Source organism: Polyodon spathula, chromosome 2, assembly GCF_017654505.1.
Source record: "Polyodon spathula isolate WHYD16114869_AA chromosome 2, ASM1765450v1, whole genome shotgun sequence".
NCBI lineage: Eukaryota > Metazoa > Chordata > Actinopteri > Acipenseriformes > Polyodontidae > Polyodon > Polyodon spathula.
In genome coordinates, this window is record NC_054535.1 from 105,904,010 (window position 1) to 105,931,059 (window position 27,050).

The window sequence follows — 27,050 nt, forward strand, 5'->3', positions numbered from 1 at the left end:
GCAGCTTCTTCTCATCAGCCCCTAGTGAAGCTTGTGATCCAAGGCACACTGGTAATCTCTGTCTGCACTTGCTGGCTGCCGGGGGTCTAGATGGTTGTTAGGTGTACCCTGCCCACCTGGGGTTGATGTGGCACACCTGCATGTGTGGTAATAAGAACATAAGAACATAAGAAAGTTTACAAACGAGAGAAAAACTCCTAGGTCTTTTTCATAGATTCCTTCTCCAATTTCAATATCTCCCATATGATATTTATAATGTACATTTTTATTTCCTGCGTGCAGTACCTTACACTTTTCTCTATTAAATGTCATTTGCCATGTGTCTGCCCAGTTCTGAATCTGTCTAGATCATTTTGAATGACCTTTGCTGCTGCAACAGTGTTTGCCACTCCTCCTATTTTTGTGTCGTCTGCTTTAACAAGTTTGCTTACTATACCAGAATCTAAATCATTAATTTAGACTGTAGCAGAGGACCTAATACTGATCAAAAATTACACCACTGGTTATGTTTTTGTTTTATTTTACCACTGTAGGTTCCATTATGCATGTTTTGTTTGATCCCTACTGTTTCTTTGTGCACACACATGCTGTTTGATTTGGTGTTATTATTATTTGTATTATTTGAAGTCTGTATTCAGCTGTAGTTATATGGTGCGGTTTTGTCTCCCTTTTTGTGGATCGGTATTACGTTTGCAATTTTCCAGTCTGTCGGTACAACCCCTGTATCAAGAGACTGTTGCGTGATCTTGGTTAGCGGTTTGTAAATAACTTCTTTCATTTCTTTGAGTACTATTGGGAGGATCTCATCCGGCCCAGGGGATTTGTTTATTTTAAGAGCTCCTAGTCCCTTTAACACTTCTGCCTCGGTTATGCTCAAGTTATTTAAAACTGGATAGGAACAGGGCTACATGTGGGGCATGTTGTCTGTATCCTCCTTTGTAAAAACTTGTTAAAAGTAGTCATTTAATATATTTGCAATTTTTTTCTCTTCATCTATGACAGTGCTTTTCAAACTTTTTTTCTCGCGACCCAGTGGAGGAAACACACTTAACCCTGCGACCCAGAACTAAAAAAAAAAGACAATCGGGTAAGTTTACTTAGCTAATGTGATGGGTGGGCCTGCCTGCTGTTCATGATCTCGCTCGAATCTGGATCTCAGGATGAAAGCGCTACTTGCTTGTCAGGTGCGCTGTTGAGTCGGTTTCTTTCTTTTGTTTTTAAGCTTGTCAAAGTTGAAAATCCCATTTCGCACATGTAGGTTGTTGTGAATGGCAGCCACAATAGAACACTAATCTTACTTAACAGTGGATATTCTTTTAAAACACTGATCCAAAACGATGACAAACGTAATGGCTTGTGGCGTGTTTTCAGTGTGCTATCACAGGTGAGTGGCAGCAACTTGTTTACTTGCTCAGGCATCAAGTTTAGCTCCATTTTATTGATTCAGGATTTTCGAAAGCAAAAGGATCTTTCACCCAAAGCTTTTCTTTCAGATTTTCATACCCCTCTGCAGGAAAGTAGCGACTAAAACTGTCAGACAGTGCAGCAAGATGTAACTATAACACTTTTAATGTCATTCACTTTTTCTTTCTGTTCTCCTCAGTGTGTTGTAACTGTGTTGGGAACATGTAGTAGCTGGGACGATTACTTTTTAGTCGTGCTTGCCACGGTTCTAATGACTTTTGGAATGCTTGTATGTGCTCGCAGTGTCGGAATAAATCATTGCCTCTTCCTTGTAACTTCAAAATGAGTTTGTTTAAAATTGAGAGAATGTCAGCGAGATATGACAACTTTATTAACCAATTGGCATTGTCAAACAAGTTTGCCAAGTTAGACTGTTTCTCTACCAGAAAAATGTGAATCTCATTCCTGAGTTCGTGCACACTTGTTAGTACTCTGCCCCTCGACAGCCACCGTACTTCAGTGTGCAACAGTAAATGAGTGCTCCGCTACCATTTCTGAGCATAACGCTTCAAAAAGCCTGCTGTTCAGCGAGCTTCCTTTAGTGAAATTAACAACACAGAAAATCTTCCATAAAGTGATCTTGCCACACGTCCCTCACATAAACTAACAGTGTTGCACAATTTGAAACTTCAGTACTCTCGCCAAGTTGGATAGCAAAATCCCCGGCTGACTGTAACCGAGTAATAAGCTGGGCTTCCAAATGCTCTGCAATGTCACATATTCACTGAGACATTGTGCTGTCTTTGAGAGGAATGCTTCTCAATTTTTCTGCAGACTTGTCATCGAAAATTGTGCGCACCATATCCAGAGATGCTGGAAGAGTGTGTTTTTCGGCCACTGGTATGAGACATTTTCTGTTTTGCCACATGGTATGCAACCAAATATGAAGCCAGTCGTGCTTTGTCATTCAAGGTAGCTGAGCGATTAAGAACTTGAGCCGATAACTTTAACTCGCGTTGCTTCTGTTGAAAATACTAGATATGCTTATCCATGAGTTCCCCATGTTTCATTTCTAAATGTCTTTTCAGTTTTGATGGTTTCACACTTTCGTTAGCAAGCACCTCGCTGCACACAACACACTGGGGCTTAGGATCCTGATTTGCGTTGGCGCAATTTATGAAACCAAATTTCAAAAAGGAATCACTATACTGTCGTGTCCAAGATTTATTTTTCTTTTTACTTGGTGGTTCAGACGTCGATTTGGCAGTAATACTAGTACTACTAGTAGAATTAGAACTTCCTGTTTCGGGCGGCGCACTTACACTTGTATTTGACTTAGATGGATTTGATTCTGAACTTCTTTTTCTGATAACAAAATGATCCATTCTCAGTCAGTTACCCAGCAACAACAAACTGCCAATGTTTGGATTCAGAATGCAGTCTCGTTGATGTTACGTCATTAGGTGTGGTTAGCTACGTTCTCTGCTACGTTGTCATCACGTGTAGTGCGTCGTGCGTAAGATGAAACTCAGCAAACAAATAAGTTTTACTGGAAATAAGTAATTTGTCCAACTTTAGTATTATTGTGTAATATTATTTTAAAACTAATGAAAAACATTTTTATATTTTAAATTTGCAAGCGACCCAGTATATACCCAGTCACGAAAACCACTGAACTATAATGTCGACATTTGTATCTCTTAGACATTTTCCTTCCTCATTTAATGTACTTTTGCTGTTATAATATTGGAAAAACTTTTTGGAATTTTACCGCCCTTAGCAATGTTCATTTCTATGTCTCTCTTGGCTTTTCTAACTTCCTTTTTGACTTGTGTTTGCAGTTTTACTTTCTGTGTATTTTGTTCTTGGTCCATAAACACTCTATAAAGTGCCTTTTTTTCTCCTGAATGTTTTTAATTGATCTATTAACCCTTTGTGGACCAGGTTAGACATTACAACTTTCCCTTTCCAGTGCAATGTCGGACCCTGTCTGACATCATCAAAAAGACGTAAAGCACAGGTCTCTAGTCACTTTTTCTCTGGAAAAAGCAGAGAAAACCTTTCAATGGCCGAGTGAGACCAGTAGGCGCCGAATGAAAAAATAAAATAAATTGCGTATCATAGCCCCATGCACTACAGAGATAACACAGACATATCAAAGGAGATTGCTGTCTCCCTTCTGTTTTTTTGGTTGATTACTCACCCCTTTCTAGTTTAAATGCTTCTGAACCTCCTTGAGGATCCTTTCTCCGATTGGTTCCCTTTTTATTTAAGTGCAGTCTGTCCCGCCTAAATAAGTCCTTGTTGTAGAATGTGGTCCATTGTTCAAGGAATGCTTCGGTGATGCCTTCCTGTGTGCTCCACGATTTCAGCCATGCATTTAGGTGATTTATTTCCAGCTGTCTGAAAGGTCCTTTGTAAGGTGCCGGCTGTATCCCAGAAAATACCACAGTTTCGGTCTTCTCATTGAACATCGTGCAACTTTTTCAACCCTTATAAAAGTTTACCACAGTGTTTTTGCAGTTTTACCATGCTTTTCCCCATGGTTATACCACACGTTTACCATGGTTTGCAATTGTGTGGTGTGTTTTTTTTTTGTAATATATATATGCTTTGCCATACCTTGCTATTATTAACAATGCTTACCCATGCTTTGCAATTCATGCACTATGCTTTATTACACTTTACTGGGGGAAACTTTTAGAAGTGATTTTGCAACAAGCCTCAGAGATTCTGCTACTTTCTGAGAACTTTCAAGTTGTGGTTTGTTTCTAATGAGCGAAATTAATACCGTGCATGACTGAGGGCACACAAGTTGGATAGCAGTCATTTGTATAAGCCTAGACTAGGAGACTTGTGTTAGACTTGCTTATACAGTAGTTTGCCATCAGAAAAACGTGCCGTGATGTACTGTAGTCCTGTAAGTCTTTGAGATTCGCTGTCTAATGACCCCTGTGGGTCCTTAATGGAGAGTTGTGCTGACAAGTTGGTGGACATCCAACCTTCATGCATGGTGTATTGTTTCACTCCACCCACAGCCGGTTAGAAACAGAGAATACATTTGAAAGATCTCAATAAAGGGCAAAGCTTCTAAAACCTGTTGCATTATTAAAAGGGTTTGTGACGCTTCAATGACAAGACAAGCTGGCTCATAGCGAGTACAGTCCTGTAAAAAGGCGAGCGATTTTATAACTGAATTAAATAGAACAAGTAAAGGATGAAGACAGGCCCCTAGATAACAGCTGTTAGTGTTTTAAACCACTACAACAAACCTGTAACTCCTTATTTAAAGTATTTTATGCCTCATAGACATTAATGCTAAAGTCTTTTTAATTAATTAATATGTCCTGATAAGGGCCTGCAATTACAGTTTTCAGGTTAATGTGTTTTGTGTCAGTGTGAGTACTAACTGGCTGTTTTTTCTTGTTTTTCTCTCCTTTTTTTCTACACCAGTCAAGAAAGCCAAACTCCATGGACCCCCAGGTAAGCCTGAATTGATTTTTCTTTCTGTCTTTGCTGCTGTTTTCAGTGAAGGTCTGTAGGTATTGATGGAATCTCAGTTATGATGTTTCTGGACGTCAGTTTGAAGACCAGAGTTGTGGTAGAATAGATTTGAAAGCTGCAGCATCCCACAAGTATTTATTTATTTATTTAACTAAAACATATTTGACCTGACAGTTTGTTCATATTGCAACAGAAAGATGTTATGAATATGGATTTCATGCGTGGGGCCGTATTCTCCAAACTGGATTTTTGTATCCTGGTTAACGTTTACAGGAAGCTCTTTCAGTGCAGCTGATCTGTTCAGCACAGGAGCATGCGGTAAAAACTCTTCTGTGTGTCAACTCTTTTTATAACTGTATGGGACTGTCACAAAGACGGCCAGAGTGGGGGATGTCAGACCAGAAACAGGAGCCCGGAAATAAACAGAGAGAGAGAGGTGGAGTTTGGTGGAGCTGAGCGAATGGCTTCGCTCAGCATTTAATGAGTGAACAGAACAGACAGAAAATAAACGGTTGTAACAAGCAAAAACACAGGACACGGCACTCGAAGCCAAAACAAAAGAGACAAACAAAAACGAACTACACAGACAACCACGGTGAGCAGATATTTTACTTACTTACTTTACGTTATTACCTCCGTCTTCTATCCCGTTCTTCGCTCACCGAACACACAACCCCTTGTGGGTGAAAACATGCAGCTTTTATGCAGCTGTACCGAGACTCGATTGCTAATCAATCATTCAATTGGAGTCGTGGTACAACTGCATGTGAATTAACAAAGTGCAATTCCCCGTGCTCACATATTATTACTTTTTACTTGCACGTGAAGTGCTATGCAATCCTCGTGCCTAAGTACATGTATACATTTTAAACACTCGTGTTACACAGACCCGTTTATATCCCGTGTACCAATGACTATACACCAACATTAACACACAACATATAATACACACAGGGGCGGGCACTTTTCCACAGGAAACTTAAGACTTTAAACGGATATAATGTAGTACTGGCAGGGATATTGTAATTGATTTAATTGCCAACAAAGAACAAACACTCAATGTGTATTTCAAGGTGTCCAGGTCTGTTTATCAGTGCTACAGCAATATCCACACACCTGAAAATGTATTTATCTAAATGCTAGAAGTATCAGAAACAAAATTTTAGAACTGGAAGCTACTGCACCAGCAGGTAACTATGTTGTGATAGGTGTTACAGAAACGTGGTTATCTGAGAGTGATGGGGACGAATATAATATTTGTGGGTATACACTGTATAGGAAAGACAGGCAGGACAGAAGAGGAGGAGGGGTAGCGCTATACATAAGAAACAGTCTTGAAGCCCAGGTGTTAAACCTGGACAAAGAAAATAAAGCTGAATCAATGTGGGTCAGAATAACGGACAAAAATTCAAAGGGCATAATAATAGGAGCATGCTATAGACCGCCAGATTCAGACGGTGAGCAAAATAATCTGTTATACAATGACATTAGAAATGCGTGTAGCAAAGGAGAAGCCATACTAATGGGGGATTTCAACTTCCCCCATATAAAATGGGAAAACCCGGTGGGTAGCACGACGGATGAAATTGAAATGGTGGAAATCACAAATGACTGCTTCCTAACACAATTTGTCAAGGCACCGACAAATAGAGGGGAGGCATGCCTTGATTTAGTCTTTTCAAATAATAAAGACAGAATGACTAAACCAGAGGTCAGAGAACCACTGGCAAACTCAGACCACAACATGGTCTCATTTGAAGTGTTTTTTAAAACCCCAAAGTAATGACTAAAGCTAAGGTTTACAATTTTAGAAAAGCAAACTATGAAGGTATGAAACAGAGACTAACAGAAGTAGATTGGAGTAAAATGGAGAAAACATCCACAGAAAAAAGGTTGGCTGGTCTTCAAAAATGTAGTATCGAGGCGCAAAACAATTACATCCCTAAAGTAGACGAATCTAAATGTAACACTAAATTGCCAAAATGGTTTAATAGATCAATTAAAAAAAAATATTCAGTGAAAAAAGGCACTTTACAGAGCATTAAAAAAGGACCAAAAAGAAAGTACACAGAAAGAGTACACGGAACTGCAAACGCAAGTCAAAAAGGAAGTTAGAAAGGCCAAGAGAGAAATAGAAATGAACATTGCTAAGGGGGCTAAAACCAATTCCAAAATGTTTTTCCAATATTACAACAGCAAGAGAACATTCAAAGAGGAGGTTAAATGTCTAAGAGATACAAATGGCAAAATCATAGAAAAAAAAAAGCAAATATATTAAATGATTACTTTTCACAAGTTTTTACAAAGGAGGATAAGGACAACATGCCTCACATGTCATCCAGTTCCTATCAAGTTTTAAATAACTTTAGCATAACCGAGGCAGAAGTGTTAAAGGGACTAGGCGCTCTTAAAATAAAATAAATAAATCCCCTGGGCCGGATGAGATCCTCCCAATAGTACTCAAAGAAATGAAAGAAGTTATTTCCAAACCGCTAACCAAGATCATGCAGCAGTCTTTTGACACAGGGGTGGTACCGACAGACTGGAAAATTGCAAATGTGATACCAATCCACAAAAAGGGAAACAAAACTGAACCAGGTAACTACAGACCAATAAGCCTGACTTCTGTTATATGCAAACTTATGGAAACTATAATAAGATCCAAAATGGAACATTACCTATATGGTAACAGAATCCTGGGAGACAGTCAACATGGTTTTAAGAAAGTGAGATCGTGTCTAACTAACCTGCTCTTTTTTTTTTTTTTTTTTTTGAGGATGCAACATCGATAATGGATAATTGCAAATCATATGACATGGTTTATTTAGATTTCCAGAAAGCTTTTGACAAAGTCCCGCACAAAAGATTAATTCTCAAAAAGATTCATTCTCAAACTGAACGCAGTAGGGATTCAAGGAAACGTTTGTACGTGGATTAGGGAGTGGTTAACATGTAGAAAACAGAAAGTACTGATTAGAGGAAAAACCTCAGAATGGAGTGTGGTAACCAGTGGAGTACCACAGGGATCAGTATTAGGTCCTCTGCTATTCCTAATCTACATTAATGATTTAGATTCTGGTATAGTAAGCAAACTTGTTAAATTTGCAGACGACACAAAAGTAGGAGGAGTGGCAAACACTGTTGCAGCAGCAAAGGTCATTCAAAATGATCTAGACAAGATTCAGAACTGGGCAGACACATGGCAAATGACATTTAATAGAGAAAAGTGTAAGGTACTGCACGCAGGAAATAAAAATGTGCATTATAAATATCATATGGGAGATACTGAAATTGGAGAAGGAATCTATGAAAAAGACCTAGGAGTTTTTGTTGACTCAGAAATGTCTTCATCTAGACAATGTGGGGAAGCTACAAAAAAGGCCAACAAGATGCTCGGATATATTGTGAAAAGTGTTGAATTTAAATCAAGGGAAGTAATGTTAAAACTGTACAATGCATTAGTAAGACCTCGTCTTGAATATTGTGTTCAGTTCTGGTCACCTCATTACAAAAAGGATATTGCTGCTGTAGAAAGAGTGCAAAGAAGTGCGAACAGAATTATTCTGGGTTTAAAAGGCATGTCGTATGCAGACAAGCTAAAAGAATTGAATCTGTTCAGTCTTGAACAAAGAAAACTACGTGGCGACCTAATTCAAGCATTCAAAATTCTAAAAGTTATTGACAATGTTGACCCAAGGGACTTTCGACCTGAAAAAAGAAACAAGGACCAGGGGTCACAAATGGAGATTAGACAAAGGGGCATTTAGAAGAGAAAATAGGAGGCACTTTTTTACACTGAGAATCGTGAGGGCCGGGACCAACTCCCCGGTAATGTTGTTGAAGCTGACACCCTGGGATCCTTCAAGAAGCTGCTTGATGAGATTTTGGGATCAATAAGCTACTAACAACCAAACGAGCAAGATGGGCCGAATGGCCTCCTCTTGGTTGTAAACTTTCTTACGTTCTTATATAAAACAAACCCATAAACACCCTGGCTATGAAACCACACCGTACTCCAATTAGCATTCATGTCCTTTAGACTAAGCAGTGTAGCTCACAGTGCATCACAGGGCAGCAAGGCCTCTGTATATATATATATATACTGTTTCTTGTTATATTTCTACTGTAGCTGCAATTGGCATGAACCTCATTATTGTGAGCAGGGTCCTCTGTTGGCATTGCACCTTGGACCTCCGCAGTGTTAATATGTCATTCGTCTTTGAAATGCCTGAACTCGTTCATGCTATTAAGTGCAGGTCCTCAGTTTCTCTCTGTCCGGTGCTCACCAGGATGTCTTGGCAGCACTGCACGGGTACTGAATAGCTCAGGATCATTAAGACTCTAATGGACCACATTATGCATCGCTCACCTCGAAGGGAGAATACATAAACAGAAGTGTTCCTGCAGGGGTACGGTTGGTGCATCGCTCACCTCGAAGGGAGAATACATAAACTAGGGGTACGGTTGATGCACCACTCACCTCGAAGGGAGAATACATAAACAGAAGTGTTCCTGCAGGGGTACGGTTGGTGCATCGCTCACCTCGAAGGAAGAATACATAAACTAAAGCAGGGGTACGGTTGGTGCATCACCTCGAAGGGAGAATACATAAACTAAAGGCTTCCTGCAGGGGTATGGTTGGTGCATCGCTCACCTCGAAGCAAGAATACATAAACTAAAGGCTTCCTGCAGGGGTACGGTTGGTGCATTGCTCACCTCGAAGGAAGAATACATAAACTAAAGGCTTCCTGCAGGGGTATGGTTGGTGCATCGCTCACCTCGAAGGAAGAATACATAAACTAAAGGCTTCCTGCAGGGGTACAGTTGGTGTCTCTTGCATGTGAAAGAAGAGCAGTGCAATCCTGCCTGGGTCATTCCATGACAAATCACCCAGAAAAGTTGGATTTTAAACCATACCGTCTCCGATTTTATACCAAACTTGGCTCTTAAGGTTGTGTCGGACAAACAATCTCACATTTACATTTTTCGACTGATCAGGTCAAGGGGTCAAAAGTTATAGAGAGGTTAAAGTGTGGGTGATGGGTCACCCCCTTAACGTTCATCAGCCTTCTACTCAAAAACAGTTTGTACTACAGACTTGTGAGAGGAGTCATTTTATTGGAAATTGAAAAGCAATTTCAGAATACATCTGAAAGAAAACAAAAGGAAGTTACAACTTTGTGTTTGACCTTTGACCTTGGGGTGAAACCCCAAAAATTAAAATCTAAAAAGAATTACCAAGAAAAGGTCATGGTCTCAGCTTTGTCTGTGCAAAATTTCAGACGGGAAATATTTTTGGTTTGCTTTAAAAAAAAAAAAAAAAAAAAAACCTACCCCCCCCCCCCATTTCTAAGAAACATAAATAATCATGGAGATGTTACTAGCACTGCTACTGTAGTAATGAAGTATGGAAGATGTTAATCAAGGTTTTGCACTCAGTTCAGAATATGAGAACTTCCCATTGATGTAGCGTATAATAGGTGCCACAAATTCAATCGAAACACCTCCCCAAGTGAGGAAAATGCATTACAGTGGTTCATGGTTGTGCTGCCCAATACAAAAAACGGTTCAATTTCATAAATCAGCCACCATCAACTGGACTGCAACTTGGATGTAGAATGGAATTTTATTGCCACTTCACATGGCAAAGGTTTTGGGGGAACACTCAAGTGAAAGACTGCAAAAACAAGCTTGCAGCGTCCCAGTGATGGCCAGATTGTAACCCCTGAAGACATGTATTCATTCTGCAAAACTGCCTTCGACAGCATAATCATCTTTGTATCCGGAAAAGACATCATGGCCAACGCTGAACTCTTAACACATAGGTTCAGGTCCGCATTAACCATAAAAAGTCTGCATTAACCATAAAGGGCACTAAATGGCTTCATAGATTCATCCCCTTTTCCCACTCGGCTTCAAGTCTTCCTTCTCTATAAGTGAATCAGAAACTAAGTATCTCCTGGGCTGGCTCTGTTAAATCCACAGCTCAGGAAGAAGATGCAGTTTTATATCGGAGAGGAAGTTTTGTTTCTGTCATCTGTGCAGATTCGTATTGGATGGGTCTGATTGAAAATGTCTCTGAGGAATCTGGGGACTTTTATATCCAATTCATCCACCCTGGTGGATCGCTGGCCAGAGGAGGATGAATGCTGGGTACCCCATGGCAATGTTCTTTGCAGTGTTACATGCCCTAGTCTCACTTTGTCTTCCTCAAGACAATACAAGTTTCAGAAGCAAGATCTCAAAAATACTGAAACTGTGGAGAGAGAGAAGGGGTTGTTGACTGGTGTGAAATAGAAGGTGGAATAAAAGGTGTTGACTTTGTTTCCCCCCCCACTGATGATGTTGTGTTATTCATTTACTCATGTAATCTGATTCTGAGACATTGCCCTTTTTCTTGGTAAAAGGTAAAAAACCTCCCTCAAATCTGCAGCACAAACCGTTTGAGTAAAAGGTTGGTTAACGTTAAGGGGGGTGCCCATCAGCCACATTTTGACTTGTCTTATTTTTGACCCCTTTACCTCATCAGTTGGAAAATGTGAGCATGGTTAGCCTGAAACAACCCCAAAACCAAGTTTGCTGTAAGTAGGACATTGTAGGGTGTAACCTGTTGGCTGATTTGTCATGGAATGACCCGTCCCCACAGGACGAGAACCTTCCTTCTCTCCATTTAGGAGATTACCTAGACCTATAATGTTAGTACAGAAATGGGGGATTATTTTTGTGTTTTGATCTGAAATATGTATACAAATAATAGCCTTTTAAGTTTTCAAAACCAGTACGTGAGAATTCAGAAAGTCCCTAACAAACAGTGGGTCATACACAGGGCAGGATTAACCTTATGTGGGCCTGGCGCCAGCAGATTTGTGGGCCCCCATTGTTTCCCCTCATAATAGGGCATTTGGGGGAAGCGCTGTAAGACTGGAGATTGACAGGGTTGTTGTCTTTGAAACGCCACACAGGCACGCAGGTTGTATTTACAATTTTGAGTTGCAGATACAGGTGGCAATACTAGGACATATACAAAAAAACTGCAGGTAAAGACAGAAAAAGCCAAAGCTGGCCAGAAGACCAGCTTTGCATTGCTCCCACTAAGGGAGCTTTCTCACCCTTCTCATGTGAACTATCAGGGCTTGAATTTTGTGCTGGGATGGATCCCCCCCCCGTGCTCTGGCAAATGGGATGGATTTCAAAATGTTAGGGGGAATGGTAAACAAGGCCCTTCTGCATATAACAAACTTTTAAAACATATTTTCTACTATTCAATTTACATCTTTAAACAGTTTGTGTGGCGTTTGGGAAGTTGTCCTGCCAGAATTTAGAAAAACATTATGCATTCTAAAATAGATACACAAATGTTAAATCTATGTATACAACTGAACTTATCAGAATTGTAAGTTGTTTATTATTCTAAGTTGTCTTCATCAGAAAACCAATTTCGGATTCAGTCAGATATATTCGTTTTCATTTCTGATGCATTAGTTTGGGGAAAACTTGACCTCATGTAAACATACTGAATGTTTAAAAGAAAATGCATAGAAAGAGTTCGAATGACCTTGTTCTGTCCTTGATGTTGTCTTGATGAGTTAGAGTAATTTCCATCGTGATTGGGGTCCATATCTACCCAGTGTTTTGGATGCCAGCATCAGCAGTCCACAAGGCAGCGCCGCAGGAGGGTGTATTATTATGAATTGGCAGGGTGCTGTTTTGTGACTGGGGGGGGGAAGAATTTCATCAGAAGCAGCATAATAAGAGCCACTGTGTTCGTCAGAGCCATTGTCATTGTAGGCCGGTGTGTAGGCCGGTGTATAAGTTGGTGCTTCCACAGCCAAAGAGGGAGGAGCCCGAACTTCCTGCGCCTGAGTGGGAGGAGCTCGAATGTCCTGCGCCTGAGTGGGAGGAGTCGGTGCGTCCACAGCCCAAGAAGGGGGAGACGGTGCGTCCACAGCCCAGGTACCCACCAGCAGAGGGAGAATGCCTGCTGGTTCTGCCTCTACTGCCATGGGAGGACTACTTGTCACTCCCATCAGCAGAGGGAGAATACCTGCTGGTTCCACCTCCACCTCTGTGGGAGGATGGCTTGTCACTCCCACCTCCACCAGCAGAGGGAGAGTACCTGCTGGTTTCACCTCCGCCACTGTGGGAGGACTACGTGCCGCTCCAACCTCCACCAGCAGAGGGAGCATGACTGCTGGTTTCCCCACTGCAGCCAGAAGGGGAGGAGCAGCTGCTGCCTTCGCCAGGAGCAGAGCAGCAGGAGCTACCTCTGTCTCCACCACCATTAACACCAGAAGAGCAGCAGGAGCTGCCTCTGTCTCCACCACCACCAGGAGCAGAGCAGCAGGAGCTGCCTCTGTCTCCAACCCCGCTAGAGTGAGAGAAGCAGGAGCTGCCTTTCCCTTCAGCATTGGAGGGACCAGGGCAGGATGCTGCCGGACCTCAGCAGCCCCTGCATAGGTTGCTGAGGGGAGCACGGGGGGAAAACCGCCCGTCCGCCCGCAGTGGTTGCCAAGAGGGCCAACCCCCGCACCACAGCTAGGTCTGGCTCTCCTCCCGCCATCGCCTCCCGAGGGTCCGCTGCTGCCCCGCCTTGCACCGCCCAAGGATGTGCGTCCGCATCGCCTCGGGCTGCTTGTCGCTCTCTTTTATCCCCTAGGGTCGCTGAGGGTCCCGCTTCGCCTGGGGCTGCCTGTCTCTCCTCTGCTTCGCCTGGGGTCGCCGAGGGCTCTGCTTCGCCTGGGGCCGCTGCCTGGCTTGCGCCGCCTGGAGCCGGTACTAGTCCTGCAGGACCACAGGACGCACCGGGGCTGACACCTCAGAAAAGGGGCTGCCGGCTACAAAGAAGGGGGGGGGGGGGGGGGGGTCAGGAGACCCGCTCCCCCAACCGCACTTTCGCGGCAGGAGGAACAGTGGCTGAAGCCCCAGAAGAGGGCGCTGCCAGCCACGAAGGAGTGGGGGGATGAGGACCTCCCACCATGGCCACCCCCACGGATTACTCCAGACCCCTGTTCCGGTACATTGGGACTGAGGGGGGAGGTGGCTGTTGGGGCCATGTGTGCTTCTCACAAGGAGGGGCATATGTAGCAGGGCGGTAGGAAAGCCCTGCTGTTCAATGTATTTTGTTTATTTATTTTTAAAACGGGGTCTCCCCCTCCGCCCCTGTGTTATTTATTGTATTTGTTTATTGTGTTTATTTTGTGTGTTTATAGATGACTGCGAACCTTGTGTTTTGCTCTCCCTGTTCTGTGGTGGGTGTTTAGAGGAGGAACTGAAGAGTGAGAGGAGAAAGAGATATTTAAAAACGGCAGATAAAGGACCTTAACTTATTATTTGTTTGTGATTATTTTTGTTATTTATTTTCTGTGCTCTTGTCAGCAAGTGTTTATTTTTGTTTAGACATTTTATTTATTTTTTTTATTTAAAATAAAAACGGTGCACGCCGTGTTCTTGTTGAAACTGCAGATACCTTTTGTTGTTGTTCGTCCTTCGGGTCTGACGTCACAGCAACGCCATTTCCTGCCGCAGCTATAAAGACAGAGTGTTTCTGTGATACTAAAATATATTTAGGTAGCAGAACAAAGCACTTCCCAGGTGATATAATTTCATGTTGGTGGAGAATGTGTTTTTTATTTTTTTTTGCTTAACCTGTCAAATGTGGTTAAGTGATATGCACGCTGTAATATTGTCAGATATGCAGCAGAGGGAATGAGGGAGAAAGAAGAGAGTAGGATTGCTGGTGTAAACCATAATTAAATAAACAAAGCAAGCATCCACTTTTCTGGGTAATTTAAAACTGCATCTGTTTTTGGCACACATTCTGTCTGTTTTATTCAGAGAAACTAAAACCCTTTTAGTGAGATTGTTCGAGATGAGACTAAAAAGCTGCTGGTCTGACCTGGACTAACAGACAGCCTTTCAGTGCTCTAAAACAAACTTTACTGCACATTAATGTATTTACCGAAGGTAAAGTCTTGCATGGATTTCGTATATAAAGTAGATACCAATCGATATATTGCTTATGTGAAAACCCAGCAATATTTTGGTTAAAACTCAGTGAAAAATTTAAGTAAAGGTCTATGACATGGAGAGCTATGTGCACAGTCTTAGGGAGTGTATTTTTTATATACAACTATTTTGCCATTTTTATGTTCACTAGTTTTGTTCCAAGGATGTATGTTTTTGCTAACATTTCCATGTACCTTTTTGTGAAAAGCGGCTTACCTTGAGTCAGAATCCGAGTGTATTACAAAGCATCTTTGTTTGTGGATGGGAGATTTCAGGTGGCCCTTTTTATAGACGTTTACAATGACTCCCTGTGGCAAAGTGGCTGGTGGAGGGGAATAGGTGTAGCGGTGATGCGATGCAGGAGTGACAGGCAGACAACGATATCCAGTGAAAAAGTGCTTTTATTTGTAATTAGTGACCGTCAAATAATAACTCCCCGGCTATACACAACAATGTGTAAAGCGCAGGGATAGCAATAACAGGGCACAGTCCCGAACAAAGACAAACACACGGTCACCAGTCCTGGGTGAGTGCAGACGTGCGTGTGCGGTGGTGAAGACACGGGTAATTCGTGACGGTTGGTGCAGTGGTGATCCGGTTCATGCTGACCCTCGCGACAGCTCCGGATTTGTGTGTTTAGCTGTCTAGTGGTGAAAACACAGACAGTTATTTACACAGACACAAACAACACACAACACTCTTTCTTTTAATGAGAGCTCCTCTCTCGATCCTTCTGTCTCTCCAGCGTTTTACCCAAACAAAGGAAAAGATCAGCGTTACCCTGGCCCCTATATGTAATCCCGCATGATAGCTAGGTAAACGGTTGCAGCTGCCTTATTACTTGCAGCTGCCCTACAATTACCTTTCAGGTCAATACGGTCTTAAAACACAGTCTCGCTTCTTTCCAGTCTGACCCACTTCCCGGTCCCGGAAACGAACTGTCAGGCCAGCCCTTCCAGATACTTCTCCTCTCGTTCTTTAGCGCCCTCACAGGTCGGGAGGAAGATTCATCACCAGAACTCATATTTCTGTCACACTCCCTCATGGAAAATGCAGTTTAGAATTGACAAAAAGTGAATATGAACTACAAGCTGTCACTCTAACAGTTACAACCTCGGAAATGTTAAAAGGAGTTCACATTTAATTTTATTATTAAAAAAAATTAACCAGTAAAACAAAAACGTTGTTGCGTTTTGTCTCCCAACACAAAAATAAAAGTAGAAGAGTGTTTAATTGACTTTACACAAGGAGTAGGGGGGCTCAGAGCCTTAGACCCAGAATGTCTGGCGTGTACAGCACCATTTTAAAGGGCAACCATGTATGACATCTCGAGAAGAAGCTGTCTGAATCTGTTCACAATGTGACTCAGGATGCCAAGGTAAACTAAGTCGTTTCAGTCCTGTTCCTATCTGAGTGAACATGCGCCCGTCTGTAGCAATTGACTGAAGCACTAACATGATGTCTGTGTAATTCTGTTACTGCCAGCCAGGTGATGGATGCCTTGGTTTCACCCTCATGCTAGCTGGGGCCACCATTATTACTGCTGGGAAGTGGCGCAGGGAGACCAATAGTAGCTCTGTCTGAGTGACCTTCAGCAGAAAGTCAGTGCAGCATTATTTTATTATTGCTCCCCATTATTCCCACACACACTGTTAATGCCTGATTGAATTCAAGATTATAGTCGCTGCTACTGTGTTGTGTGGGAGCCATTAAATAACAGATCTTTGTAGCTGGGCTGTAATTCTGCTTTGATCTTTGCTTTAGAGAGGCACTCAGGATTGTGCGTTGTTTTTCTTTTTTTTTTTTTCTTCCATGATAGCCTCAGAGACCTGAGAGAGCTCTTGCTTGCACTGTAACCTGAGCACTACTATCCATCAGGTTGATAGTGTCCTCCAGGAGACAGTATTGTCATCTGCTTTATACCTATTATTTACATATATAAAATGGCAACATTAATATTGTAGCTTTTTGCTGAATCCACTGTGCCGTCGTGGCTGTGTATTCTACTGTACAGTCGTGGTCTTGAGTATTGCTTTGTTCAAACACGAACAAACCACACAACTGTTACATCGGCCAGACTGGAACCTTGTTCCACCTTTCCCATGTTGAAGACGTGCAGTTCTTCCTTGGCCCTTTTTATACCGAGGAAGTACTTAAAAGGAAATACGGGTGTGGCTCCCATTTGTTTCCTAAAACCATTCCGCTTGCACTCTAGTTTGTGCATTTCAAGTGGTGCTCTTCTATGACTACAGCTCTGTAAAGAGCGGGCACTGGACCTATTAGGAAGGGAACAGTCCAGCACTAGCAGTGCTGTTGCATCTCCTAGACCAGCACAGCGTGCAGTGGCTCAGTCTTGTCTCAGAAGGGTCCTGCTGTGAGTCTGCATAAAGATCAATATGTCGACACTGCTGCTGATCAGCAAGACAGCTTCCCATATACAGAACTGTTAGAGAACCTGTAGCGCTGCTCTCAACAAATACAATACCCCGTAGTTTTGATGAGCTGAGATCCTGTTCACATTTGGACATTTAATTAATTTAAAGGCAACACCTTGAAACTCAACCAATGTAAGGTCACATCAAAGAGACTGAGTGTATATTTCTACATTTTTCTAATATTGTAATTTCTTCCCTGTTTAATACCATATTATGTATTATGGATCCTCTTGTTTCTGCTCAGATCATTATTTGCCTTCCTTATTATTTCAGGAAAGATGCTTCTGAAAAGACTCCTCAAGGCAGAAAAAAGGCTGTTGGGCTTCCTCCAGAATCAAATCCCTGGAGTTTCGGGGCATGCTCTTGTCAGTGATTTTATCTGGAGTTGAAATGTGCAGCAGTTAGTGAAGTGAGTCGCCAGTCACATGCTCTCCCCTGTAGAAATGTGACACGTGTGCTTTTTGGCGAGCATTAGCTATGATCCAGTCCATTGACGTGTTGCATTCTGCTTGAGCTTCAGTATACAAGAAAGGTTACTAACAAGAGGAGGTAACTGTAATTAACTAGTCTTGCCTTGTCGCAGTCATGCATTTAATTGAGTAGCATTTTCAAGTTTATGCAGCTGGTGGGGGGGATAAACTATGCTTACATATCAAGAGGCCCAGAAGAAGCACAGGTTACATTTTAATAAAGGCAGACAACTAAACAAAAAGAGTGGCATGTGCTTGTTTTCCTTGGATGGGCTGTATGGGTCTCCTATATAAAAGAATACAAAGATGGTCGATTTTAAATAGCTTGCCTGGAGTTATCAGGGACTGATAGCGGTTTAATGGTGAGCTGCTGTTTAGCAGCAAGAGTTAAACACACTGAAGGTTTTGTTTGCTTGGCACACCTGCCGCAGTGGCTGACTGTTAATACAGTGAAGATCTGTAATGTTTAATGTATCGAGTTGTAAAACTATCTCTGGGTAACATCTGCTCTCAATCTGCAGGACAGATCCTGCTCTGAAGTGGGGAAGGAGCTGCTTCTGTACAGCTGGAGGTAACTTGCTGATTGGCAGAATTCTGTTGACAGATGCTTGGTCTGTAAATGATTGCTCTGTTTGCAAAGCTCCTGTGAGATTTGTACATCTGTCTTAAAGACAAACAAAGCACATTGGAAACTCTTTCTTTTTTTAAAAATTCGATTTCTTTTTTGTCAGACAAGGTCCTGGGGTTCAGATTGAACGCTTCACATGTGGAGATGCAGCCTGGTTTCTAATTTCATGTCAAATAGAAGAGGAGAAAGCAACAGGAAAGTGTGTTATTTGTGATTGCCAAAGATATCAAACTCTTGAGTGCAAAGAAGGCATTAATAGGCCTGTCATGTACAAAATACGTTTGTTCTGTCAAAATGAAGCTGGCGCCCAGGACAAAAAAAGAAGAAAAAGACCTGAAAAATGTCATTAGAAGGATTGTAAAGAATGAGGATGTGATGAACCCCCCTGTACATTATCCTTTTTTCTTCTTATAAAAGATCACCACTGATCACAATGACATGGTTTCTGTTCCAGCTATGAATCCACATTGTCGGAGGGTATATGTGCACAGAGTGCTCCAATAGACTCGCACAAGTCCTACACCAGTCCTGGGCTGCCTTCAATTAAGGGCATTATTTAAATCAGTTATGGGAAGAAGGTTCCCTTTGCATAGCATTTTGCTTCATTCCAGGTTTTACTATGAGTTTAATGAGACTCATCTGAGCCTGTTACCTATGCACTGTGGCTAATCAAGCTTGTATTAAAGCCTGGACCGGGTGAATCTGCTGTGCAACAGGAGTCTCATTTCCATCCTTGTAAATGATCAGTAGCTGTGAGTCTGTGCTATCAGGTCCCTGCTCTATCCCTATAGCTGCATAACTTCTCAGCAGCCCGACCTGGGGGATATAGTACAGGAGGGTGGACCTGCTTATTTCACATGTTATACTTTTACACATCTATAAAATGCTGGTCGAATTTGAGCAAAACGTGCAAAGGGCCTTCTTCAGCTCTGTTTGTCTGTCTTTCCAACCTGTCTTGCTGAATGCCATTTTACAGTTTTGCATATAGCTAGAGAACCACTTTGTCCGATTGCCAAGACTTGCTTGTTTGAGACCACTTGTTAAGTGTTTTGGAATCTGGGAGTTCCTGTAAATGGATTCACTCTGTTTGCCTGTCTGTATGTTACATTGTTGCATGGGCATACGATGGATATAAACCACAGTGATCAATGTTGTCATGTTACTGACGGCAGGCATGACTGCCACTGAGCACAGTTGTGCTTTTGGTTGGAGATCTTCATGGTCAATGCAGCCACTGTGTAGAGGGCTGGGCTGGTTACACAGACACACACTACCAGGCCCCTTGTGAAGTCACTGAGATCATTCTTCTTTGCCAGGATTTGTCACTGAACAGCTTATAGATATTTATATATAGTGTGTGACATGAAATGACATAACGTCACGTGACCTCACTATTCTTTCTTTACATTCTCCAGTGCTAATTGTCAGACTTGTATTTTCTTTTCACTGGGAGTATTGATCATCTAGTAGAAACTTGTTGAAGTGGTGCAGGCCGACTCTACAAGGCCACCCTGAGTGAACGAATGTATTCATATCAAAGTGGATTGTACACTTCTTCTCCTGGGTGTGTTTTTAGCAGAAAGATGACGACTCGATCTAGAACATCTTTAAATAGACATCCTGAGGGCATGCTTTCTTACCTGTCATAGCGGCTCTCTCCTTAATTACAGCTCTGAATGGAAGGGCTGGGTTATTGAACATCCCACTTGATTTGTCTGAACCTCCTTCCCTGATTCTTCATCCTCCTCCAGCAGTGATTTACTGGCTGCGTCCCAGATCTTTGTCTGCGACGCTGTCCCCCGAGCGCTAGCCTCCTTCACACCTCTCTCGTTTGTTTTTTAAGGGTGTGAATTATACAAACCATATTAAAATGGATCAATACAGTGGGACGTCTTGAGTTACCCGTGTGTCCTACCTTGCCAAGTTCATACAGTGGGACATCCTGAGTTACCCGTGTGTCCTACCTCGCCAAGTTCATAGAGCACTAGCAGGTGGTTAGGACACAGCACTTTTATCATTGGAGTTTAAGAGTTGCAAAAAACCAGGCTGTGCTTTTAATTTTAATTTCATTAACAGCACAACAGATGTGTTTGACTTACACAGAACAAAATTACAGAGCCCCATTTAAATTCTGAAGTGTACCATAGGTGTATGAAAAAATAATAAACTACATTGAAAAAATAATAAATACATTGAAAAAATAATAAATACATTGAAAAAATAATAAACTACAGGCAGCACTATAACAGCAAATACTTTTCTGCAGCCACCAACATTGGAATATGTCAGATGGGATAAGTAGTAGTTTTTGAGTCAACAGATTACTCCTTACAAGATAAACATTTCTAATTTTGCCTGTGGACATGGATAAAATTTTATCTGTTGTACGGAATGTGTTTTGTTAAACTTCCATGCCTGTAAACACTCCCTCTAAACACAGAAAGACTGCTGGAGATATGGGATTGGAGCAGCTGTGGGTACCAGTCAATTCCTAATCCAAGCATGCTCATGCTTTATCCATTTGCTCTACATTTTAGCAATTTTAGCAAATTGGATATAATAATACTGTCACCTCATTTGCAGATTCAGCCTAGAACATGATCAGATTTACTATACAAATCTGTCTAGTGACAACACATGGGAAGCTGGGAAACACCCCAAAGGTTGTGTCTGTCCCGTCCCTCCCCCCACAAATACACAGTTCTACTTGGTCCAGATCTGGAGTGCAGGAGCAGGAAATAGGCAGGCGCGACAGAGCTTTCTTCCTGCCTGTGACATCCGGACATCCTTGATTTCCCCATGGCCAGTCATCCAGGAAGCCAGTCGCTTAAGGAGGATTAAAACTTGAGAGCTGCTGAAGGAGGTGCTCCAAACCCATACAATGTGCAGTTTTATTGTATTTAAAAAAATAACTGGAGCTGAAGAGAACACAAGTGCTGTCATCATTGCTGTGTCTCTGTCTGTGGTTTTATAGTTCAGTTCTCTCAGTTCAGCAAGGCCTGCCCTTTTCAAGTCACAACAGAACATCTTCTAAGATGTGTGACCGAGCCTGAACATCTCCATTGAGAGCTGCTGGCAACAGGAGCTGACATGTCTGAGCACATTGTGAAATAAATTACCCAAATGCCTGTTAATGAGTTAATATCTTCATGAGTGAAATAAACAGAACACTCTCTGCACTTGCATGAAGCACTAACAACACGTACAGTGTACTGAAAAAGAAAGCTAAGCAGATGAATCCAGAGAATTACTGTCCTTGGATCAAGCTTTGGCTGATGAAGACATTGAGAGAGGATTCTAGTCAAAACCTTTGCTGTTGAATTCATCAGGTTTCTTTCAATACTTCTCAATGTAGCTGTTTTTCATTGCTGTAATAGTTGATTGGATGAAGCACCACATCTGCGGAGCAACCCGGTGGATGTGGATCCGCCCTGTCGTTCTGTCACTGGATTTGAATGAATGTTGTCAGCAGTACTGCAGTAACCTCCTGCCGTGTATCTGAAATATAAAGACATTGCTGAACTTGCTTATAACGTTGCGAATGCTAGGAAGGATGGGGGCCCTGCCCCTCAGCTTCTCACTTTTGGTCCAGAGTATAGAAGAGTGTTTTGAGAGGGTAGGCTGAATCAAGCTTGGCTACGGGCAAAGCAATGTAATGCCCTGTTAAAGTGGCTGTAGCTAACCAAATATGTTCATCAATCTTACCAGTCATGCAATTTCGTCGACCTATGTAGACTCAAATTTGCAGTGGTGAAAGAAACCTGATATTTCAGAAAGCGTATTCATTTAAAACATGTTAGCTGGTAGTACATCAGGTAAAGAAAGCTCTGTTTGCTTGATTTCTACTCCAGGAAATTTGCTACACTTACACTTCCTCTTTGATTTTCACCTCATTGTCTTGAGATCCAGAATGCCAGTCATTTGGGAAGCAGCCGGTTGGATGGTTACTACCCAGAAAGGCAGCCTTGAAGACGTGGGGACAATTTTTCAATCTCCAGGTGACCATGAAAGTGCATGACTATCAGAGAGCATTGGTTTCTTTCGAAACTACTCATTAGAATCTGTAGTGCATGAAGGTGCAAGACGAGGAGAATGTTTGGAATAAACTCTTAGCTACAATCACTTAGGTTACTGTAATTCAGTACAGTATGAGAATTGTCACTCTGGAATACCATAAAGGCTGCTTCTAGCAAATGCATGCAACACTGCAGTATTGTGTTTGTCTTGAGTAACAATAAACAGCACACTGCTTGCAATACTTTGTGGTGAGTTTTACTCCATGCTAACTCATAGCACGTGTTCTCTCGCCATTGCCTAGTAGCGTCTTGGGATGATAATGAATAGAATCTAGAGGTATGATGGTATCAGGGATTTTGGCAGATGATGGAAGCCATTTTGAAACTGAGTGAAGGGAAGGTCTTTTATTAGAATCCACAAAGGGCCTGTTATCAGTTACTACATGAGAACAAATTGGCACTGCCATGTGAGTCTGGAGAGAGCATTCCCCAGGATGAGTCGAGACGTTCCGTTGTCATGGCTGCAGTGTGCCTGCATGTTCTAATAATGGTCATTTTCTGCTATGAGGGCCAGGAAGAAACATGTTCTTCTGAAGAGGACACATTCTGTATGTAGTATCTACCTCACATGCCCTGCTTCTGGTGAAATTCTATCAAGTGTATCTGTCTTAGAACACAAAAACATTTATGAATAAGAAGAGACCATACGGGCCCATCAAGGCTTGTCCTGTTCCAAGTGGCTGATGATCTCACAACTTTGTTGGGTTGGGTCTGCATTAACAACGTTTCTAGGTAACCCATTCTATAGCCTCATGGCTGTGTAAAAAAGTCTCCTACTGTCCTAAGCGTCTCCACTTCATTTCCAGCTGTAACCTTTAATCCTAGTTTCTATGAAACAGTGACAAGCGATATCCACCAGACCTTGAGAAAAAAGCGTAGTTTGGACAGCAGTGGTGTAGAAGCTGCGATGAACCTGACTGTAAAGCATGTTGGCATGGTAACCCAGCTAACCTTTGCCCCAAAGTCCCACAGTGAGTGAGTATCAGCTGCGGTTCCAACCCTGCTTCACATCAGATACACTCCGTCTGCCAGGCTGCTGGAACTGTGAAGAGAATCTCATCAGATGAACTCTGCAGTTCTGTTACAAATTCTGTTCACTTTGGAGAGAATATCTATAATGAGTCTGGGGAAACTACCTTCAATCATCCAGCTTTATTTAATGGAATTACTGACATTTGCTTTGATACCGTTTTAAATCTCTCTTTTATTATACTGGATTGTAATGTAATCTGGGGAAGAGGCAGTATTAAACAAAAAATAATAATCTGCTGCTTAGAGTAGATCTCTTGCTAAAAAACAGATCTTGTATAGGGACAAGGAATAAAGATAGTAGTTAAGTATTAGCCTTTCACATAACTTTGTGCTTGGCCCTCAGTGGCCAAATATTTTAAATGCAATTCTAGTAAGTCCAGTCTGAGTCCTTGATGTCTCTGTTAAGATGCTGTGAGCTGTCTCTGAATGAAGACGTTGAATTGTTTCCCCAGCTCCACTTCATACAACCAGTGGGCCCCTGTCTTGCTATTAACAAGGCCTCCTGTGATCTGACAAGATGATTGTTCTGTACCTGTTAACGAGCCCCAAGCAGCAGGTAATCTGGGCCTGAAGACTGTTATCGCTCAGCCTAACTGTTCTTTTAAAAATAACAACCCTCGAGTACCAACTGTAATCAGTCCTTTTATATTAGCAAAGCGGTATTTGGTTCCAATATTGTGATCTGTTTGTCTGACTTATCTCTTCTCAAGGGGTAAGTGTTAGAAGGATACATGATTTGGATCATGTTCCATGAGGAGTTGTTGTTGTGTTTTTTGTTTTTTTTGATACTGTACCAGTTTTGATGTTTAATTTGTTGGCTCTCAGCCCCCCTGGTACTGAGGTCTCTGTGTTTTTAATTTATTTGCAGTAAGGCATACAGGACTAATTGTTCTGTATTGGTTTAAAGGCTTTCAATTCCTTAAAATAATTAGTATCCTAAGCTAGAAATATATGCATTATTCTTCTGAATTGAGACCTAAACATGGTTCCTGGCTAGTCTTTGAAACAAACCCTGTTGATTTTAATGTGGAGTTAAGCATAAATATCTGCAGAGGGCCTTCATTTCTCAGTAGAGAACACTTTCTCTCTTGTGAGCATGTGAATGGGCTGATGCAAGTACACGGTTGCCTGTGAAATGAGTTCAGGGATTGGATGGTGGCCATGGAGCCTGAACATCTGCTCACTTGCTCAGTGGAAGAGGGTTTGTAAGGGGATTGTAAACACAGCCCCCCCACAGGGATTGTTAACACATTGAACATTGAAACTGACTTTGCGGCCACTTAATTAAAAGAGTTTAATCTGCCCCCGGTCTCCTCCACTCTCTGCAGTGTGTTATTTCCTCAAGCCGTCAGGTGGCTACTGACTGAAAGAATTAGAAGTGGAAGGGACGAGCTGATTGATTAGCTGTGTGTGAGGCTGTCGGACACAATTAGCTGGGTTAACAGTGACACGGGTTGGGAGGGAGGCACTAGAGACCAGCTGGGACATTAAGTGGTGTGAAGACTCTATGGCTGTCCGTGTGTCTGTGTGTTTACATTTTTATGTTGATGTCAATCATGAACCCAAAACATGCCACAACTCCAAATCATGTGATATTCTGTGATACTAAAAAAATGAACCCAGACACACGTTTTGATTAGAAATCTTTTTCAACATTGTAACGCTTTGCCCACTTATTTTGTGTACAAGTTTCTTGTGTATAAGACTCTGCATTCATTACAAAGCTTAGTGTAATTATATTTATGCTTTATTTCAACTGCACTGTATACTCTCGTATATATAGAGCATAAGATTGCTGTTTTAAAATGGGAGAAAAGGACACTTCCTTTTTAAATGTTTTCCCAGTCCAATATAGAGAGAACAAATCTAATAGAAATCTTGAAAATTAGATTGTCAATTGCAATATGCTTGAGTGCTTCAGTTCCCTATATTCCCATTTCACTGTTGTGTTACTAATTTATTTATGAGAAGAAAAAAAAAAAAAAACATTCTTTTTACAGTTCATAGAAAGGCTTTTGAGGAGCCCTGATGCTGTGATCTTTTAAAAGCTTGTGGGGCTAGAGCCAGGGCATGTGCTGGATCCAGAGTAAAATATCTGCATGTGAGGAGATGAGGAGTATCCCTAATAATACTAACACTAATAATTAGCATACATTCTATTAAAAAAATTTTTTATAAGAGTGAACTCACAGCCTTTAAAATTCTTCATCCAGCTTTTCAACATAATTTAGCCTGTCCAGTACATGTGAGTTAGGGTAAATGGTGTGAAACAATGTAATGCTGTTGGTGAATGGTAACTGGGTCTGTTGGGCTGCTTTTTGAGTGCACTGCTGTATTTCTTGTTCAGTAACGTGAACTTTCAATCACTCTATTCTCCTATCCTCTCTCGCTGACCTGGGAATCTCTGGCACTGCTCTGTCCTGGTTCTCCTCCTACCTCTCCGACCGCACCTACCAGGTAACCTGGTGCGGCTCAACCTCCACAAGTCACCCTCTCTCAGCAGGAGTCCCCCCAAGGATCAGTCTTCTTTCTACACCAGCTTCCTGGGCCCCCTCATCGCATCCTATTGTTTCTCATACCATTTTTATGCTGATGGTGCTCAGATCTTCCTCTCCTTCCCTCCCCCTCTGACCCTATCATCCCCTCCCGTATCTCTACCAGTCTCTCCGCTATCTCCTCTCCTTGCATCACCTCAAACTCAACCGCTCTAAATCTGACCTCCTTTTCTTCCCCTCATCTTCCCACTCGTCTGATCTCTCTATCTCCATTCCTCTGGAATCTAGCACGCTCTCTCACTCCTCCTCAGCCAAGAACCTCAGAGTAACCCTGGACCTCTGCCTCTCCTACTCCCACCACATCTCCACTCTAGCACCACCTTCCTGAGCAACATATGAAGAATCAGACCTTTCCTCACCAACTACTCCACGCAACTCCTCATTCAGGCCCTGGTATTCTCCTGCCTAGACTACTGCAACTGTCTCCTGGCCGGCCTCCCTGCGTCCGCCAGCAGTCCGCTCCAGCTCACCCAGAACTCCGCTGTTCGTCTGGTGTTCTCTCTGCCTCGCTTCTCCCACACTACTCCACTGCTCCGCTCACTCCACTGGCTCCCGATCACCGTTCGCATCCAGTTCAAGACTCTTGTACTCACCTACGGATGCCTTGATCAGACTGCACCCAGCTACCTCCAGATCCTCATCTCTCCCTACACCCCTACCCGATCTCTCCTCTCCACCTGCACTATAAGACTGGCTGTACCTCCTCTACGCTCCCCTGCCTCCAGAGCCTGCTTCTTCTCCACCCTCACCCCGCAGTGGTGGAATGACCTTCCTGCAGAAGACAGGACTGCCCAGTCCCTGACCACCTTTCGACGCCTCCTCAAGACACACCTCTTCAGACAACACCTGTAAAACTCAGCTCTTCCCTTCTGGACAATATAGCACTCTGCCTTAAGTGCAACTTGAAGTGCACTTATCTGCTCCCTATTTTACTGTATTTA

General features: G+C 42.3%; 1 protein-coding gene across 1 annotated transcript in view; it reads left to right on the forward strand.

The window, feature by feature from the left end:
* LOC121327384 (protein unc-13 homolog B-like) overlaps window positions 1-27,050 on the forward strand; it is a 137,243-nt gene that overhangs the window by 41,250 nt on the left and 68,943 nt on the right. The window contains exon 2 of the mRNA XM_041271404.1: window positions 4,858-4,887. Within this exon, the coding sequence (XP_041127338.1) occupies window positions 4,858-4,887 (30 nt within the window). The remainder of the gene's footprint in view (window positions 1-4,857; window positions 4,888-27,050) is intronic.